This window comes from Macrotis lagotis, chromosome 1 (assembly GCF_037893015.1).
Source record: "Macrotis lagotis isolate mMagLag1 chromosome 1, bilby.v1.9.chrom.fasta, whole genome shotgun sequence".
NCBI classification, from domain to species: domain Eukaryota; kingdom Metazoa; phylum Chordata; class Mammalia; order Peramelemorphia; family Peramelidae; genus Macrotis; species Macrotis lagotis.
In genome coordinates this window covers 863,080,200-863,101,519 of record NC_133658.1, presented here as the reverse complement: position 1 = coordinate 863,101,519, position 21,320 = coordinate 863,080,200, and the positions used below count along the sequence as shown (strand labels likewise).

Genomic DNA, 21,320 nt, shown 5'->3' with positions numbered 1-21,320 from the left:
AACAAAAAAAAACAAAAAAAAAACCACAACTTGGTCTACCTTTTTGCTATATTTCACTTGCAATATTAGCTATCTTTTTTATTTCTTTAGTTTTTGCCAGGCAATGGGGTTAAGTGGCTTGCCCAAGGCCACACAGCTAGGTAATTATTAAGTTTCTGAGGCCGGATTAGCTATCTTTTGATTATGGTAAAAAGAGCTCACATTCATAAAATACTTTCTAGTTTGCAAAACATCTTGATACGTCATTTCATGTGACTTAACTCTCTGAACAAGGCTGAGGTAGACAATGCAATTATGATTATTTGTGAATTGTGGATGAGCAAACTAAAAGTTAGAGAAAGATTATTCTGATCTCCAGTGAAGGAGAAGCAGCACAGCAGATAGTGCACAGGAACTGGAGTTTAAAAGACTTGAGTTCAAAATCATCTTCACAAGATTTTTTTAGTTACATGACTCTGGCGAGCCATTTAACCTTTTCTAGGCACAGTCTCAACTGTAAAATGAGCATAAAGAAAACCAGCTTTAGATCCAGAGCTGTGAATATCAAAAGAGGTAATAAATATAAATTACTATGCAAATCTACAAGAAGCATAGAAACATCTGTTTTTATCAACACTGATCACAATAATCAGTCGAGGCACATGGAACAGATGAATGGAACCTAAATTATATTCTATGGAGGAATTTCTGGGAGTTCTATTTCCTGGGCACATAGATCTGCTTGGTAGTTGTTTGACTAGATAGAACCTGCAGCCTGGGCACAGTGATCCCTGAAATCCAGAACTCTGGTGCCTGATGTCCTGACTCACACCTCATCAGGTTTAGCATTTACTTTATTTTAAAATTTTTTTTAGGGTTTGGTTTTTTTTTTTGGCAAGGCAAATGAGGTTAAGTGGCTTGTCCAAATCCACACAGCTAGATAATTATTAAGTGTCTAAGGCCACATTTGAACTCAGTTCCTCTTGACTCCAGGGCTGGTGTTCTATACATAGTGCCACCTAGCTGCCCCTCAGCATTCACTTTAAAGAATATTCTATGATTTTAACCTTAGACTTGTACTTCCATCTTTACCACACCAACATCATCCAGCCTGATGTTTCCTCCCTGACTGAAGACTATTTAAAAGTTAACAGGAAACTGTAGGTGAAGGAGAGAGAGAAAAGAAAACATTGCATAGTTTTAATTTACACTCTGAATTTTGAGAATGCTCTTTTGAAAAAAAGAACAAGTCTAAGCTATGGACCACTCCTTACTCAGCTGAATTTTTCCTTTTCTGGGAGGGAGTGGAGCTAAAAAAGAATGTGCTACACCCAAGGTCACACAGCTGGGCAATTAAGTGTCACATTTGAACTCAGGTCCTTCTGACTCCTGGGTCAGTGCTCTATCCACTACGCCACCTAGCCAAGAATGGACTACACTTACCTTTCCATACTTCTGGGCGTAGGATCCTGTGAGAAGAGAATGGAAGATGATGATGGTTTCATCCAGGTCCCAGAGAAACACCCGCTGGGGGCAAAGAAATCAGGAAAGATAAAAGCAGACAAATCAGGTTACAATTCTAGGACATATGGGATTTATAGACTAAAGAAGGGCACTTGAGAATCTCTCCTTGGAGAGACATGGAAACAGATGCCATTTAGGTTATGTTGTGGCAATTGGGACTCCTAATGAGAGGCAATGTGGTACTGTGGAAACAATTCAGGGTTTGGAGTCAAGAAAATCTGGGTTTAACCCTGACCCTCAGACATGTCCTGGTTGTGTGACTCTGGGCAACTCCCAGGGCCTCAGTTTTCTCCTCTGTAAAATGATGGGATTGGACTTGCTGGGCTCTAACTCTAGGATGCTGCTGCGGTCCACTGAGCCTTTGTCTAGCAATCTTTGCACTCTATCACTGGTATTCTCCCCTAAGTGTCAAGAGTGTTTCCCTTGTTGTGGAACTACATTCTGCAGGAACCAAGCCTGGAGGGGAGAGGAGGGGAGGGGAGGGGAGGCTCTACACCTGCTGTTCCAGAGCTTAATGCCCACTCAGTATTTCGAGAACATTTAACACCATGGAATAGCCAAATAAAAATCATAATAACAATGAGGTAGTAGTCCCAAAGATACTGGCTCAAAAAACCTTGATCCACTCATTCTGGCTGAAACTCCCTAATAGTGATGCCAGTTCATTACCACAAAGTAGCCTTGGACCCCCTCTGGTTTTGCAATCTGGTAATTGTTCCACAGACAACTCCCACAACTGGGCAGTTTATATCAATTACTGACTCTGGGCTCATCTGGGAGATGGCTGAAGAGAAAAAATGTGACATGCTCTTTTTGGAAAATCCACTTTGGAATTCTGGTGAGACTTCCCCAAGAAGGTACATAACCATCTCTCAAACTCGATTCAAATGTCACCTCCTTCATGAAGCCTTCCCTAGTGTTCTTCCTCTCTAGTCAGTACTTGCCTTCTTATCAGAATTCATACACCACTTGGTTTTGCATTTTTCTTATGTCCTTATATATTAATTTGTATTCTTTTATCCGTTATATTTCATCAAAATATGAGCTCTAACCAGTGTTATTTAAACTTCTTAACTTCCACCCAGCATCTAACACTGAACTGTGATTTGGATGGGGGGGGGGGGTATTCCTCCTCTCTCCAGCAGATAAACACACACTCATTCTTTCTCCCTTGCCATTAAAGTAATGACCATGAACAGTGAAGAAATTAAGAAGAGTCATAAAGTAAGGGATTTACACACTTCCAGCTCACTGTCTTGGGCAGGTGCAGCATCAGCTCTCCTCTTTCCCCGGTTCTTGGCAGGCGTGTTTTTTCTTGATTGTTCTTCAGGGTCCTTACTTGGTGTACCCCGGGATAGAGATGGACTGGAAGAAGGGTCTCCTACAACAGAGACCAAGATATGCAGCAACCTGAACTCAAAGATATCAATAACTCAGTTGGGAGAGTCTGTCCCTCAGAGGTCAAGAGACCTATCAGGAAAGATGACTTTAAGATGGATATGACAAAGGGAAATCAATTAGTGTTGAGGGTAGTGTTAAGAACAAAAGAGTACTTACATATGTCAAACAGAATTGCAAGTTGGCAGAATCCTCTGGGAAACCATCTGGTAGTTCAAAGTAAGAAACCAAAACACTCCCCCAACCCCAAATCTAGGACCCATTAGTCATTTGACTGATATATTGAGTATACCATTGTGAAGAACTAAAGAGGCATCCCTCCCTGAATGAATAAAGAGCATTTATTAAATCAAACTTTTCTCTGTTTCATTTACTTTGTTAAGTGCTAGGGGAGTGGGGGGGGGGGGGCGGTAAACACAACATATAGAAACAGAAGCAAGGCAGGTCCCTCCTTCAAGGAGCTTAGCTTCTAAGAGGGGGGAAAAAAATTATGGGTCATTCAAATATATAACTAGAAGAACTGTTTGTGATTGAAAAAAAAATTGTCGCCAATTGTTATTTATTAACAAAGTTAATCCAACAGTGAATTACTGAACAAATTATTGTATATTGAAATGAAATGAAAATAAGAGGAATTGATGAATTTAAAGACTTGTATAAAGTAATGTGAAGGTAAGGAAACAACCAGAACAATATATAAATTATGAAAAAAATTCCTATCTATATATGAGAAAAAGACAGAAACATCTTGTAGCAATGAGAGCAGTGAATGAATGAAGGAAAGAAAAGTATATAAAAGGAAACCCTAATAAACTGTTAAGGATTTATATATGGGGAGGATTATTTTTATGTGTAAACAGATATAAAAGCAAGGTTTATTTCCTTCAACTGCATAAATATAAAGTTTTATTAATCTATCCACCAATGAAGAGAGAAATATGATGCTACATATATATTATTCTGTGATAAATAGGCATCAGTGAAATGATTGGTATTTGGTTATTGGATAAGATCACCATTTTGCACATCACATGAATCTTACTCAAATTCCTCTAGTTGTGCCTTCTGCATACAGAATAAAGTCCTAAATTCTGTGTTTACATCCAATCTACCCCCCCACTACTCTCCTTCACAAACCTTCCTATACTCCCAAATGGGTCTCTTGCTCTGCCTTGGCATCAGTTCTGCCTCACCTCAATGCTCCACTCACTCCTGCTCCTGACAGTCTCCTTATTGAACTATGGCCCTTTCCTTAAGGGAGCACAGATTCCTTTTCTCTGGTGGGCAGCAGCGTATGTCATCTGTATTGCTTCCTGGGCACCTGGCTCAACCTCACAAGGCTCTTTCTGTCTCCCTGTGTATAGCCTGTGACTCCTCTTCATACCTCTGGTATCTTTTCCACTCAGCCCAGTTTGTGTTGTTTGACATGTTGCCAATATGAGAATACTGATCAGTACAGATGGCAGCATGCTACTGTGGGGATAGTGTTTAGGAATCCTGCTTTTGTCACATAATGCCTGGGTGTCTTTGGACCTCAGTTTTTAATCTATACAAATGCAAAGTGCACATCTAAGTACACAAAAATTTTAAAAAGTTGACATTTAAAATCCTTATTGAATCAAAGAATTTCCTCCTTTACAAGTCCTTGGCACACAACAGGGATGTGACACTCTGAGTGCCCAAGCCACTCCCCTACCCAGTCGATGTTGGGCATGGGGACTTTCCTCTGAGTGGCCTCCCTGTGATTCCCCTGCTGCTCCTGGTTCTGCCCCTGGGGTCCAATAAAACAAGGGCCATTAGATACTTGAAGATAGCTAGGATGTCCTCCCTAAGTCACGTTCTTCTCCAGGAAAATACCTGTCAGCTTCACATCACAAAGCTCGGACAACATTTCATTTCTACCCCAAATGGACTGATTAGAGAAGTGCCCAGACAGCCTATAGAAACGCAGGGCTCCGCAGATGCCCAGGGAACTCTCACATAGACACAGGCTCATGTGACCTGTGCTCCATACAGCAGAAATCTGAAGGTCCCTCCAGGGAGTCTGGTAAAACCACAATGAACCCAGCAAGGGAGCAGGGAGCCCAGGGGGACTTGTTTGCAAAGGATCCAGAAGAGTTAGAGTTTACATTCATCTGGTACACTTGGGTGACATTCCAATGAAGAAAGTCAACCTGTGGCATTGCCTTAGTGCTGAATAAATAAAAAAAGTCTCTCACAATTATTAGGAAATACCTGTTAAAAGGAGTGACCTCAAAGGACAGGTTCGGTGTGACGAGGTTTACTCACCAGAGGAAAGTCTCTGTACTGCTGGGGCAGGCACCATAACACTAGGCTTCTCAGGCTGGTAGGTGGCTGCTGCTAATGTGGAGTTCTCAGGGTCACTGTTGCTCTGGCCTGTAACCCCAAAGCTGGAGCTGGGGTAGCATGCCTGGTACTGACTCTGGCCAAGGATGGTGTATGTGGGATAATCCTGGAGACCAGAAAAGGGAATTAGGAAGGGACAGACAACATTCATGTCAGTATCTCCACTGTAAAATGATACTCTTCAGAGGAACTGTTGTGGAAGTAGTATCTGAAATGAAGCTTTAATCATACCAGTTCCTGTGGGAATACTCAACCTTGATGTTTCCTACAATTCCACAGTCACTTTTGTCAGTGTCAAATAAGCAATTATGTGGTTAACAGACAAGAGTCTACATTTCCTGAACTATTTATGACAAAGCACTGGACAGGAGATGTGGGACAGGGGTACAATCACATATAAGACACAGGCCCCCCACCCCCTTATCCCTTCCAGGTTGGATCACAGAGATGTGAACAAGACAAGACAATACATAGAGAATAAGGGTCATCAGAAAGTGTTGGGATGGCGCTGGAAGGCTTCAGAGAAGCAAGAAAACCTGAACTGTGTCTTGAGAGATGAGAAGGGCTGGCATGTAAAGAAAGAGGAAGTGGGGCAGGTGCACCAGCAAACGTGTAGATCCAGACCTGAAGAGCAATGCTCACTTGGATCATTTTCAGAAAGTGAGTAGAAAAGACTATTTACCAAGGGCCTGGGAAAGTTGGTTGGGGGCTGGCCAGCAGGAGACCTTTAATGATTGAGGGGTTTGAACCTGATCCTGTAGGCAAGTAGGAGAGTGAGAGAGAGACACAATGAGCACATTGCTTTCAGAAGATTCATCGACTAATGTGTGTAGAAATGATCAGGAGAGGGAGAGAGAGAGATTAGGTGAGGAAACTGAGGGTCTCATAGCTAGCAAAAGTCTGATGGAGCATTTGCACCAATGTCCTTCTTAAATCCAGGCCCAGCAATCTCCCTATTGTGAGTGCCATGCTGCAGGTTCTCAACCAGGGTCAGGTAAAGGCATCAGAAGTGGAAGAGGACATGATGAACAGAAAAATACTGCTGAGCAACCATTGATAAAACTTGGTAAATGGCCAGACCTTAAGCACAGATCTGAAAGGAGTCTAGGACAACTCTAATGTGGGACAGGGGCAAGCTGAACAGCAATGGTGAAAGGAGTTTGTGGGAGAAAGGGGAGATGGAAGAGTTCAATTTAAGAAATACAGAACCTTAAGTGCTGGCAGGTCATCACAGTGGAATTCTGGCAAATACCCCTGGGTCAGGACCTGGCTTCTTCTTAAACCAAACCCCTCTTCTCTTCAGTGGCTGTCCCTCTCCCCTCTGTCTTCTACAGGGAGCCTTTTTCAATCCCCCTGAATGCTGGGCCACCCCCTGTGCATTATCTTCCCATTGTTCCTTTAGACAGTGTCTGTTCATGGTTATTTGGATGTTGCCTATCCCATTACACTATGAGGTCCTTGGGAGGCAAGGTCCATCGGTGACTTTTCTCTGTATCCTCAGTCCTTAACACAATGCTGAGCACACAGAAGGAGTATAATAAATGTTTACTAACTAAATGAGTGGTAGAAATGTAGGGATAGAGGTTGGGAGAGATAAGAGCTAGAGATATCAAAGAGCGGGGGAGTGGGGGAAGAGGGACAGTTGCAAGGTAGATGAGGCCTTTCCTCCACTGCTAGGGCTCAAACTATCTTGGCTTTAGTTTGCATTCATACTACATGTATTAGTATATGATAGAACAGAAGCTCCCTGAGAGCAGGGCCTGTTACATATTTGTTTCTGAATCCCTGGTTTCTGGCATCTAGGCTCAAGAATAAATTTCTAAAGTTCAGAGTCTAAAAAGATATGAGGAATCAGTAATGGGAAAAAGGTAGGAAAAGAACAAGGATGGAAAAGGGTACATCAAGGGAGACATTTCAAGACAGCTGAGAGGCAGAGGAGGGACAGGGTCAATAGGATCAAATGCTGCAGAGAAGGCAAGAAGAATGAGGATTGAGATGACAGCTAACTTCTTAGAGAATAAGCTCAGGAGTTTGGTGGGGAATAAGGCAAGTTTGGGGAGTGATAAGTCGGGCTGGGAAAGGAAGGAGATATAAAGGAGGTGGCTCTGGGAGGGTGTATGAGTGGAACAGAGGCTGCGGGACCTGGGAGCTGATGACAATCAGGGATATTCTCCATAGTTAACTAAAGGTATTTGGGCAGGGATGGGGGGGAGGGAGAAGGGGAGACTCCAAGATCTGGAGCTGGGAATGGGGATAAGTATATATCCAAAAGCAGGAGAGAACCAGTGGAGAAGAAGGGTACCCTGGATTAGTGAATAGGAATGGAGATCACCAATTACCTGGTTTGAGATGCTGGCAACTGCTGATGCTGGAATATTGGCAATTGTGGATGAAGAGGAGATCAGGCTGGCATTGGTACTTGAAGCTGCAAGATTCAGAGTGTCAAAAGATATTAGCATATGATTATGCAGCTTTGAAAGGCCAGAAGAGGCTGCAAATGCACTGAGTGTATAGGGCAGTGGGGAGCAGGCTGCACACTTTGCCAAAAGAGGGCTGCAGTAGGGTCAGCACTGCCAGAATCAAAGGCAGGTGAGCTCTGTGCCTGTGCTCTAGCCCCCGCCCCAAACCAGACCAGACATGATTATAAACAGAAGGCCTGGACGCCAGCCCTGGCTCAGGAAGCGCGCTACTTAAAACTCAAGTTCCCAAGGCAGCACACAACAATGCATACTCATGAGAACAACGGCACAAGTTAGACACACATAGAACCCAATCCCACCAGCCCATCGTCTCTGGCTGCTGGAGAATGGATTCATTGTAATATGACCTGCTAAGGAAGTCCATAGAACCTCAGAATATCTCTGTGATAAATCCACATGTAAGAGTTGTTTGGTTTCATGGTCCCCAAATTCCAAAATTCCTGGAATGAAATAATTACCAAGCATAGGACATTGTTATCCTTCATCTAAGACACAATATTTTCCTTGTATATTAATAGGTCCTTAATAAATTCCTGTAAGAATAAGTTAAAATAACAGTTTTAACATAATGTTTGGAACCTATTTAACTTAACAGCAATGAAAGAATGAATAAATGATTGAAAAACCATTTAATAAATGTTTCCTACAGGATGGGGAAAGGATAGGCCAGGAATATAATAATACAGGTAACAATAGCAGGAATGCCATATGAAAAACAAGACCCTATCTGCCCACAAGGAACACATAATACAACAGGAGAAAACACAAGTGGGAAAGTTGTGCGATGGGACAAATACTTTGGTCTCTTTGGTCTGAAGACTGGGGAGTCACTGGAATACTGATTTATTTATTTGCTGTTCTCAGCCCAAGACATAGGAAACAGGACAGTAGAGAGGAGGCATGAGGATAAGATAGCTGGAATATCAGGGCTGGTTTAAGGTGGGCTAGATATGTTGTATTCCCATCAAGCATATCCCCAGGCTGGAAGCTAAAAAAAAAGGGCAATACCTAGGATGACCTGCTATGGAGAACATGTTCATAAACTCAGAGAAATGCAGAAAAGCTGACTTTTCTGGTCTCAAGAGAAAGTCTAGGGCAGGTAGCTGAAGCATGCTGACATATTCCAGGAAATTCTCTTCACTGTCCACACTATTTATTGTAAGACTCAAATCCTACAAAGTCCTTTGGTTTGGGAATGAACTGAAAGGTCTATAGAGACCTGAGCACAGTTCCAAGGGTAAATGTCAAGAAAAGGAGAGTCAAAATAACTTGGTATATGCCTAGAGTTCACCTCCATGATGTTTCCCAGGTTAAGACTCTAGGATCTTAGAGATGCTAGTTTCTACCTTTATTCCCTTGTTTCCATAAAGCATCTTGAGTCCCAGCTCACTCAAGTCACACATACCAAAAGGCTTTTCCATCAGAAGAATTTAAATAGTTGAGGTCCACTTTTTGATAGTCATGAAATAGGGAAGAAGGATCAATCCTACTGAAGTAAATGTTTAAAAAACTGGAGATGAAGTAACAAAAACTTTAAGAATTCAAATGTAAGAATGATAAATGTACAGTTCTGTCTGCAAGGTAGCCTATAGAGAAGGCAACGTGAATACTTAAATAAATGTTTAAGTGAATTGAATATGAACAAGATTATCCAGTTAGACATGTTAATAAGATTAGATAGTAATACCCACAGTTTACTGAGAAGAAAACGAGGCACAAAGAATGTGATTTGACAAAAGTCACAAAGTGAAGTCATTTTCATCACGAATTCCCTACAGTACTGAGGACAAGGGGATCTAAGCCTGCTAATTATCAGTTGCTCAAGCCCTTTTACTGATTTTTTTTTTTGGTTTAGTTGCCATGTCTGACTTTCTCTGACCCTATTTGGGGTTTTCCTAGCAAACATACCAGAGTAGTTTGTCATGTTCTTCTCCAGCTCATTTTACAGATGAGGAAACTGAGGCAAACAGGGTTAAGTGACTTGCTCAGGGTCACAGTTAATTGACTGTCAGAGGTCAGATATGAACTCAGGGAGCTGAGTTCTTGACTAAATCTGGCATTCCATCCTTTGAGCCAGCTAGCTAACTATACAAGACATTAATAACCAAACAAGACCTTTACTGACATAAAAGACTTTAGCAACCTATATGTAGGATAAAGAAATAGATCAAGACCTTAGAGATAATCTAATCTAGTCCAACACCTTCATTTTATTTTTTTAAACATGCCTGAATATATTTAAGAAGGAGGAGTCTTCAGAGGGCAGCTGCATCCCATTTTTGTTTTTTGTTGTTGTTTAGTCAATTAGGTGTGTCCAACTTTTTGTGATCCTATCTGGGGTTTGCTTGGCAATGTTACTAGAGTGATTTGCCATTTCCTTCTCCAGTTCATTTTACAGATGAGGAAACAGACCAACAGGTTTATGTGGCTTTTCAATGTCAGACAGCTAGTGAGTGACTGAGGTCAAATTTGAACTCAGGGCTTCTATAGGTAATTTTGAATGTTATGAAATTTCTCAGGGCAGTTAGGTGGCGCAGTGGATAGAGCACCGGCCCTGGAGTCAGGAGTACCTGAGTTCAAATCCAGTCTCAGACACTCAATAATTACTTAGCTGTGTGGCCTTGGGCAAGTTTCTTTAACTCCACTACCTTGCAAAAACAAAACAAAAAAAGAAATTTCTCCTTACATTAAATCCCAATCTGCCCCTCTACAACTTTTACTTTTTGCTCTTAGATCTCCTCTTGGGGGTCAAGTAAAACAAACTCAATCTTTGTTCTCCTCCTCACGACCCATAAGATAGTCATCTAAAATCTTGAATACTATCAACTTCCTCCCCACCTCAAATCTTCTCTTCTTCAGGTTAAACTTTCTCAATTTTTCCACTCACTCTACACATGATATGGTTTCCTGGTTTGAGAAGTCTACCTAATAACTCATCTATTTCTTCCTTAGATCCAGGCAATCTACAGCATGATACCATTACAATAAAACTACATTCTCCCTGCAGTAATCTTCATCCAAATGCTCTCAATTGTGCTTCAATGATTTAATTATTGGGATCCAATATAGGCCATAGTTCTGCATAAGCATGATTTATAGTTGGGACTTTTAGGTTAGTTCAGCTTTTACTTTTCCTTATAAAAGGAGAAAAACAGACTTACAGTTGAACCATCTACTATCTTCTTTCCAAGTGGCTTCATGATTCATTGTGCCTTGACTATAGCATCTCAGTCAACCCAATGCCAGGAAGAAGCAAGTCCACCATCGCCATTAAGGGCCTAATTATATAGCTTTTCTGCTTCTTGGCTGGACAAGAATGGGGAAACAAGAACACAAAATGGAATCTAACAAGGAAGGAGCAGTCTTCTATCCTCATCTACTTAGTGGTTTACAGTGAAATCAAATGAGGAAACAAAAAGGGCACAAGGAAAGTCCATGTATCTTCACAGGTACTCATGTTTTCTATTTCTGTTCCCCATATTTGATGAAGAGATTAAACCGGCTAGTATCAAATCAGTGAAATTACCTTGTAGTTTAGAATGAGTTTTTGGTCAATGATGTTTGTCCTTCATTCTCGAAGAAGACCATGATATTAGGGAAATATGATGCCTTATCAAGCAGGTTAACTGGATTGGGGGGGGGGGGTGCTGTGCTAAGTCACCAGCCTCACTTTCCCCTCCCCATCTGGGTCCAGTGGCCAGATATGATCAGGACATCTGGAGCCAGGCCTGGAAATAACTATGGATAAGACAATCAAGGTTAAATGACTTCCCAAGGTCATAAAGCCAGAAAGTGTCAAGTGTCTGAGGCCAGATTTGAACTTGGGTCCTCTTGACTCCAGGGCTGGTGCTATATCTACTGTACCAATCAGTAGCACAGTAGTAAAGACTTTTGTCTTACAAAAATATAGGGGTCTGCTAGAAGTTAGTGAAACTCAGTGACTTGTCTATACATAGAATCATGAAATTTTAGAAGGAAAAGAGGCCAACTTAATTAAGTAGAAAGGACACCAATCCTGGAGTCAGGGGATATGAATTTGAATTTAGATTCTGCTATTTACTGGATCTGGGCAAGTCACTACACTTCATCTGCAAAATAAGGGGGGGCTCAATTAAATAATGTATAAAGTTCCTTCCCGTTTTGGGTCAATGATCCTTGTATCTCATGAAATACTGAAAGGAACGTAGAAGCCAGGTACTCAATTTCATAGAATAGGAAACCGAGGCACAAATAGAAAAATGAAATCACCTGAGCCTCTTGGCAAAGTTGTGATATGACAAACACCAGCAATCAAGCAAATCCATGTGAAAGTTTAACCATAATATTCATATATCATACTTTAAATATCACTACTAAATAGCCATTTCTTTTCAAAATACTTTGCTAGTCATCCTGAAAATTAAAAAGGTGATGGGTTAGGAATGGGAGGAATTCTAAATGTTAAGTCTGAACAAATCTCAACTGTAATAGAACACTCTCTAATTGCTGAGTACAAAAGATGAGTGAATTTTTATAAATGTTAGTGACACCTTATTTCCCACAATAATAAGCAATAGTTTCCAACTAGCTAATTTCATTGGAAAGAGGCAATAGCTTAGGCTTAATCAACAACCACATGAAATCATGAGGCCTTTCCCAGTGAAAGAGGAGATAGCTCAGTGAAAAAAGAAATCCCAGGTATGGCTGGTCACACTAGAATAGCTGAATCACATTCTTCCCTACAAATAGTTTGGTCAGGGGACTCCCTTGGTTTTAAGAACATATAACAAACAGTAGAGGGAAAAGATGGGTGGAATGTTCAGGACATTCCTGAGGTTAGGAAAAGTTACTATTTCTTTTTTTTTTTAATTCTTTTGCAAGGCAATGGGGTTAAGTGGCTTGCCCAAGGCCACACGGCTAGGTAATTATTAAATGTCTGATGCCAGATTTGAACTCAGGTCCTCCCGACTCCAAGGGCCAGTGCTCTATCCACTTCAACACCTAGCTGCCCCCCAAAATTACTATTTCTAAAGGATTAACTTTAGGAACAAGAAGTAACATTCTTTAATGTATTAGTACAGAGAGTTAGATATCAATTTTCCCTGGCAAAGTAGGACTGCAAAGATTAGATGAGGGCCCCAAAACTTAAACAACAAGGATCTATTCTCTGTCAGCCACTGTATGAGAGTGCTGAAGTTAAAATGATAGAAAGCAAACAGTCCTGGTATGTGACAAATACAAGGCATTTTTGAAGGGAGGGTCTGGGTAGATGGAGAGAGGGATGAGATCAGGAAAGGACAGTGATTAAATTGAATTTTTTTTTAAAGTTTTTTTGCAAGGCAGTGTGGTTAAGTGGCTTGCCCAAGGCCACACGGCTAGGTAATTATTAAGTGTCTGAGACCGGATTTGAACCTAGGTACTCCTGATTCCAGGGCCGGTGCTCTATCCACTGTGCCACCTAACTGCCGTGATTAAGTTGAATTTTGAAAGAAACCAGAGATGTGAAGAGTCAGAGGTAAGGAGGGAGTCTGTCCCAAGCTGAAGGAACAGGTAGCTTACACAAATGCAACTGAGATAGGGGGCAGCTAGGTGGCGTAGTGGATAAAGCACCGGCCCTGGAGTCAGGAGTACCTAGGTTCAAATCCGGTCTCAGACACTTAATAATTACCTAGCCGTGTGGCCTTGGGCAAGCCACTTAACCCCATTTGCCTTGCAAAAAAAAAAAAAATGCAACTGAGATAGAAGACAGTGTTGTATGTGTGAAGGAAAGCAAGAAGAGGAGGATATAAGAAGAGGAGATTGCAAAAACAGGGTGGCGTCAGACTGGTGTGGGTTTTAAAAACCTAACGTAAGACCAAACAGCAGTAGGGTGTGAATCGATATGTGTGTGTGTGTGTGTGTGTGTGTGTGTGTGTGTTGATATGAATCACTTCAGTAGCTGCGTGCAGAATGAATCAAACCACCAGCATGATGAAGCTCAAGTTCTGCTACAAAGAATTCATTTAACTCCTGCCCATTTGGGGTACATTAGGGATATTAGAATTAAGTGTATTTTGTACAATACTAGAATAGGCTACCATAATGTATTATTATCCTGTTTGATCTCTTTCAATAGTAAAGAGAACACCACATTTTATCCCCAACACCGGCTTCTCCTTACCTTACTAATATGTGATTTCTCTAACATGGATCACTACTCATCAACTAGGCTGACTGTCAGAGAGGTGTGGTCAAAACCCACCATCATCCTATAGCCAATCTGATGAACCCCTTTGTACCTTACTTAATCTTCAAATGACAGTCTTTGTTATCACAAATCCCATGATTTACTATCAATTTTATGATTCTCTTTTTATTTCCTATGTCTTCTGCCCTAACAAATCTGATGGAGTTTTTTTCCTTTTTTTCTTTAAGAAATTATAGAAGTAAACCAGGGTAGTGAAGAAATGAAGCATAAACTGAATAAAATTTCTTAGACAGCAACATTTTTATTTTGGATCTAGGAGTTTGCTCTCCAATTTAAGAGCTAGATGAATTTTATAGGTTGCAAAATAAAGGTAAACAGAAAAGGGTGAGAGAAGAAGGCACACAGCAGGTTCCTAATTCATTGTGTTAGCAAATCAGCACCCTCAAAGACTTCTTACATAGAGGACTTTGGGAAAGATCCTCTCCTAGGAGGGGCTCTGAATTTGCCCTCTCTAATTTCCTGGCTACTCTTCCTTCTCCCCTCAAGTCAAATGAGCAAAGTCAAAGTCTAAGTTGACTCATGCTCCTTCCTCAGGGCCCAGGCCAAACACTGTGTGGGATTTCCTTTCTGGTCCTTAAGATAATAAAATCTGAAGACAATGGGGAGCCATTAAAGAAGGAGGGAAGTGACATGTTGAGAGCCTGGGGTAAACCTGCCTTGAAACCACCAGTCCCTCAGCTGACATTCTCAGGTAAATCCTGGTGCCTGGCACCCCCACTACCCAGATTCTTCATCCAATACAACTCCTTCACTTTACACATGATGACTCTGAAGGCTAGGGAGGTTAAGGGATGTTCATCAGAAGTACAAAGCTAGTGAATTGTTAAGCTCCTAATCTAACATCATCATCAGGCTAAACCATGCTGCAACTATCCTCTCTCTGAAAAGTTGGACAGACGATGGTGGAAAGGATTCTAAATAGTATGTCAAAACCAGCTCACCCTAAGTGTCAAATTTTCAGTGGGAGCAACTAGTTACATTTAGAAACTGGCAAATGTTACAAATTAGGGCATGCTAATAACTCAGGCGGACCTTAAAGCTTGTTGTGCACACAATAGTTCCCCCACCCCCGGGAAATGATTGTTAAAAACATACACAGGCCCAATCCTGGTTATAAAACACACAACATTCCACACCTCCTGTCTCCCCAGGAAACCATTCACACTGCCAACCTCTCCAAGGTCCAGATGTCAATGGAGTCTCTCCATACTAGCTTACAGCACTGCTAAAACCCTGTTTTCAGCCTTTCCATACACCAACATGCACAAGAGCATGCTTTTAGCTCTCGCAAGCCCCAAAGCGGGATGCATCGTACAACTGACATTCCAAGAGCTAAGCTCCAGTGCTATTTGGTTGGCTAAGGGGCTGGTGTCTGCCTTAGTTCACCAAACACAGAAAGCATGCACAAATTCACATTGCACCCCTTCTGCTGAAGGATGTAGAGCTTTCCCAACCATCTAGAGAAATATATAAACGTAAAAAACAAAACAAAACAAAAACAACAAAACCATGCCTCTTTACCTTGAATGGGATAAGAGTAATGAGCTGGGCTTGGCTGGCCTGTAGTTAGCCCTGTAGTGCAGGTAAGAACACTGTGTTGACTTGGAGCTGGAGTCTGAATTAAACCACTTTCAGGTTTCATACCTGGCCACAATGCACCTGAATCAGATAAATTGGACCAATTACAAATGAGATACCAGGACCAAAGGCAGGTTTGTTGCCTGAAATCATCAGCCAGTTGGTCTATGTCATAGAACAGATTTAAGTTGCTTGTAAAAGAAAATTGCTGATCCTTCTAAAGTTAATTATATTCAACTAACGAATAAATGTACATGGTATCAGAATGAGACAAGAAAGAACACAGACAAGAGATGATCTGCTGAAGCCAACAGTCTTAAATGGCCATAGATTCATTTCAACTCTGGGGAAATTCTCCAGTGTTCAAAGGGGAGAGGGAGGCCAACATGGAGCCTAGCTCCACGGTCCAGTGAGACTGTTAGGCCCTAATTATTTTAGACTTCATGATGGCCTCTGCACAAGAGAATGTTTCAACCTCAGTTATCAAGGACACTTCATCTATTAGTTACTGCCTAAGGGTATTTTCATGAGCTTCAAGTTTTTACAAAAATCACTTACCCCTTTAGGCAAATTTATTTAACACACGTGGGGGTGGAAATCATTCTAAAATACATCACATGCATCCTTTGGTTTCTTAAAAAGTATCTTGAAGAGAATTAAGCTCCTTCCAGCATATCCAGCATGAACAATGACTGCCTTGTAATAAAGTGATAGTCTCAGGGGCTGATGCACACATACAACTGCCTGCTCTTTCACTCAACAGCTCCAGAGTCTTGTAGTTTTACTTTTGTGTATCTATCTGCTTCTTTCATCTCCTCACTTATAACAGTTGTTACTTCTTAAAGTGGCCAGCTGTCCCACTCTTCAGTGTAATCTTCCAAAGTCTCAATAAGGCCATAGAGGTGACTCTGAAGTCTCAAAGATTAGGTCAGTGGGGTATAAGTGCTGACCAAGATGGAAAGGCTTGGAGTATAGTCCTACAGCAATGACCATCTCTGGGGTCTCAGGAATGGCTTAACCCAGGGTGTACTCAAAGGATTCTTACCCTAAAATTGGTCATTACTCAGGGTCACAGAAATTCATGGGAGATGATCTTTCAAGACCCAGAGGGGGCTATTTCTGGTGTCAAACTGGGGAGTGTTAAGAGATAAAATCACAGATCACTTGAAATACTGAAATAATCTGTGGTCTAAGAAATGAGATCAAGAACCACTTCTTTCAAAAAAGGTAGAAAAGCCGTTAGGAGGCTATCCCTGGCTTTCCAATCAGCTCAGCTCCTGGGCATGGATTTTCAAATTATTCTTTCTAGAGCTCATAGACTTTCTTTCCTAAAATTTTTTTTATGGTTGAATTTACAGAAAAGGCATTAGCATTCCAAGATGTAGTTCAGAGCACATTTGTGAATAAGAAACATGAAATCAGTGTCAAGATCACACTAGTGAGGCAGCAAGGCAGCCGAGTGGATAGAGTACTAGGACTGACTATCCTTTTCTCTTAAACTTCTGTATTTAGTCTGTGTATCCCTAAACTAAACAGGATTAACTAACACTGGAATAAACTTACTTTTTTAGTCAGAAAGTTTTACTTATTCTTGACATTCATTCAGTCTGGCAGACATCTCATTGCTACTTATGAAAGCTTGTTGTCAGACTTGTTTAAATACAACTTTAGGAAATAAATGAAACAATGGGAATTTTCAATGAGGAAAATAATGAAGGCTTAGTAACTACTGCTGTATCTATGTTATGAGAACACCAGCAAGTGATATCAAATTCTATTCTTCTCTTTTGGTTCTCTGAGTTTATTTAATTGAGAAGGCAAAGGAAAAGAACCCCTAACTAAGGTAAATTACAAGAGCTCCCACTTGACAGCCTTTCCAGCTTATACTCCACTGACCTAGTCTTTGAGACTCCAGGGTTACCTCCATGCTTTATTGAGACTTTGGACGATTACACTGAAGAGTGGGGCAGCTGTGCCCACTAGGTGGGCAAATCACTTAATTATTATCTGCCTCAGTCTCCCCATGTAAAAAATGGAATTATTAAGAGCATTCAATCTTAAGGAGTGAGGATCAAATGAGATATTTGTTAAGTATGTACAACAGTGGCTGGCAAGTATAGGCACTAGATAAGTACTTATCCTTTTCTCTTCCCTTAAACTTCTGGATTTAGTCTATGTATCCCTAAACTAAACAGGATTTACTAATAATGGAATAAACTTAATTCTCTGAGTCAGAAGGTTTTACTTATTCTTGACATTCATTCACCTCATACTTTTTGAAGCTTGTTGTCAGACTTGTTTAATATAGCTTTTTTTTTTAGGTTTTTGCAAGGCAAATGGGGTTAAGTGACTTGCCCAAGGCCACACAGCTAGGTAATTATTAAGTGTTTGAGGCTGGATTTGAACCCAGGTACTCCTGACTCCAGGGCCAGTGCTTCATCCACTGTGCCACCTAGCCACCCCTTAATACAGCTTTAAGAGATAAATGAAGAAATGGGAATTTTCAATGAGGAAAATAATGAAGGCTTAGTAACTACTGCTGTGTCTAAGCTGTGAGAACACCAGCAAGTGATGTCAAATTCTATTCTTCTTTTTGTTCTCTGAGTTTATTTAATTGAGAAGGCAAAGGAAAAGCACCCCTGACTAAAGTAGATTAGAAGAGCTCTCCCATGACAGGGCAAAGCAATACTTATATGAAGTATTTCTGAGATACTCTAAATTCTCTCTTTGACCCTACTGTACCCTTTAATTATTACAACATGCCATTACTTCTTATACTTGCCTCCCCTCAGCAATATTCATTTGAAGAGCAGAAAATGTTATAACTTCAAAATCATCTAAGTACAATGTCCTCATTTTACAGATGAGAGAAAAAGCTAGGAGCAGAACTGAATGATTTATACAGTGTAAGGGCCAGAATTAGAAGCCAGGTCCTTCCAATGCACGGACTTATATACTGTGCGCTAATACCATATTTTCCCTGGTCACTTTCTTCTAATTTTCTGAAATTTTACTTTCTATATTCCTTTAAAAACTGGAAAATCAGCGTTGGTTTCAAACCAAGATGTTACGGGTAAGTCAGTAGGCTCCCAGGCAGCAGTGGTTCTTCCTAACCACAACAGTCCACCATCATTTATATCACACTCTTTCTCCCTCTCTCTACCCTTTCCTCTCTCCCCACTCCCCCCACCCAAACACACAAAAAGTAATTAACATCACTGAAATACATCCTTAGTGAGGATTAGTTTAGTTAGTAGCTGAAGAGAACTTCAATGCTGAAAAACAAGGCAAGCGATCTCACTATATCTCGGGTGAGTCAATAGATCTTGGAATGAGCTATTATTTGATTAAAAACTAAAGGTACTTTAAGAAAAAGGGTAGGAAACCACTAAGGCCATGAAAAAAGTCAGGTCCCCTTTCTTCACTACCCCTCATATGAAACTGAAAAGCATTGATTCTAATCTTCTTTCCACACAAAGATGACAGCCTCTCTCATTTTCTTCAGGAGATCATCTAACCATCACCTCCGTTTATGAGTGCTTCTCCATTTTAGAACTACCACTGAAAGCCCTACTCTCAATGATGGTCAATAATAGGGGCATTTCTAAGTACCTCTAGTCATTAGCCATGTTTCAAATAAATAGAGTATTTTTTCAGTCCAAACAAATACTGAATTGAGACCAATAGTAAGAATTGCAACTTGAAAACGAACCAATAGTAAGTTAGATGCTGCTTAGAAGTGTACACATTTTTAATATATAAAGCACTATGCCTTTTAAAAGGGTAAACATGTTAAAGTTATATAAACATCCCAATACAATTTCTCCTGTAAATGCTACAAAAAGTTCCAGGATAATAGGAAAAGCAGCTGAGACAGAGTATCTACATAATAATTAAGTTGCACTTAATTTAGACACCTGAAGATCACTGTGATTTACAAAGGTCTTTCCCTGCAATGGCTGTCTGATAGAAGTTTTATTATCATCCATTTATAGATAAGAAAAGGGAGACTCAACAGGATCAGGCAACTTGCTCATCTAATGAACCCACAAATGGGAAACCACAGAATCTCAGGAAGGGAGTTAAGAAGCAATGGAATCAAGGATTTGAATAAGAATCCATTCTACAACATACCTGAAAAGTGCTTATCAGACACTGCATGAAAATGTCCAGTAAGGGGCCTCCACTATGTCAAGAAGCAGCTCATTCCACTTTGGGGCAGTTTTAATTTTCAGGAAGTTATTCTTTCTAAGAAACCTAAACTTCCTTTTTCATAACTTGCCCCATTGATGAGTTTTGAGTGCCCAACACAAACACAAGTTTCAGCCACTTCCACAGAACAGTGCATGAGATAATGGACAGTGGCTATCATGTCCCCATCTATGTCTTCTCTCCTTTAGGCTCAACATACCCAGATCCCTCAAATAATGATTATAAAGTATGGTCCCAGTTACCAATCATTATGTTCCCATCAAGAATTTATCCCAAACCTAAGCCCAATCAGTCACATATTCAAATCAAATGGGATCATAGTAGACTGTCCCTAGGCTGGTTTGGGGGGCAATTGTAAAATAGTACCTTCCTCACGCCAATTCAATCCAACCAAAATTAAAGAAGTTCTGATGGTTTCTTTGACAATAAACAGTTCATAAATTCAGATAAAAGGGGATCATAAAGAGTATTTTAAGAGATGTCAACAATGTCACTTTAATGCTTTCTTAAATGGTCAGCACAGAAGTTTCTGGTAAAATAAATTTAAAATGATACTTAGAGCTCTATTTCACAAAATTTTCTTCTAATGCTAAAATTAAAATAAAATTAATGACTATTAATTCTAATCTATTCACATTCAATTGTCTATATGGTACCATATTGAGGGTGAGGAGTAACAGCCAGCCTAAGTGCTACCCTAGTAACCCTTGAATTATTGGAAGCCCCAACCCAGTGCTCTGGGCAAAGGCTCTATTTTACAGAGTTGGAAGATTAGGTGGACAGGAATATGACAAACCATCTGAATCAAGGAATTGGTTGACAACTTGAGAAGCATAAATAACAGACAGTGTAAGCAGGGATTTAAAGGGATTTCTTAAAAAAGAAAAACTTTCCATCTCCTATACTGACTTAGTAAGCATTGTCACAATCATTAGGTACATACACTCCTCCTTTTGTAGTTTCTTCAGGTGGCCATGATAAAGGTGTAATACTGAATCTGAGGGTGATAAAAGCTGTGCTTCCTACTACTGCCATACAAAAGTCAAACTGGCCTTAAAAAAAATCTGAAAAGTAGAAGCCAAAGGCAGCTACCACTACTGTAGATTCTTGATGCCTAGTGAATACCAATCAGTCAGGAAAATATAGCTTTTCATCTTGTTTGTGGGCAAGTGGAAAAACAGTAGCAAAAACACTGTTTTGGAAAAAAAAAAATCTAGATGTAGCTATAAACCTTTGGTAAAAGATAGTTTCAATGCTAAAATGCAGAATAAATCCACATAAGCATTTTGTTTTTTTAGTTTTTGCAAGGCAAATAGGATTAAGTGCCTTGCCCAAGGCCACACAGCTAGGTAATTATTAAGTGTCTGAGGCTGGATTTGAACTCAGGTACTCCTGATTCCAGGGCTGGTGTTCTATCCACTGCGCCATCTAGCTGCCCCCACATAAACATTTGATAAGATTCAGAAGCAGTGTAGGAAACTGATGTCAACTATAGTAGAATATGTAGTCAAATATAGTATATTAGAACAGAAGGGCAAGAACTTCAAAGAACTTTA

The 21,320-nt window shown here is 40.5% G+C and overlaps 1 protein-coding gene across 9 annotated transcripts in view; it reads right to left on the bottom strand.

Annotated features, from left to right (window-relative positions):
- Positions 1-21,320, bottom strand: part of EYA3 (EYA transcriptional coactivator and phosphatase 3) — a 121,260-nt gene that overhangs the window by 17,689 nt on the left and 82,251 nt on the right. For 8 of the 9 annotated variants that reach the window (XM_074217959.1, XM_074217953.1, XM_074217951.1 and 5 more), the window contains 5 exons: positions 15,496-15,633; positions 7,608-7,693; positions 5,191-5,374; positions 2,745-2,884; positions 1,423-1,506 (listed from right to left, as the gene is read on the bottom strand). In XM_074217959.1, coding sequence (XP_074074060.1) covers positions 1,423-1,506; positions 2,745-2,884; positions 5,191-5,374; positions 7,608-7,693; positions 15,496-15,633 — 632 coding nt within the window. The remainder of the gene's footprint in view (positions 1-1,422; positions 1,507-2,744; positions 2,885-5,190; positions 5,375-7,607; positions 7,694-15,495; positions 15,634-21,320) is intronic. The other variant, XM_074217957.1, reaches the window with a different exon arrangement.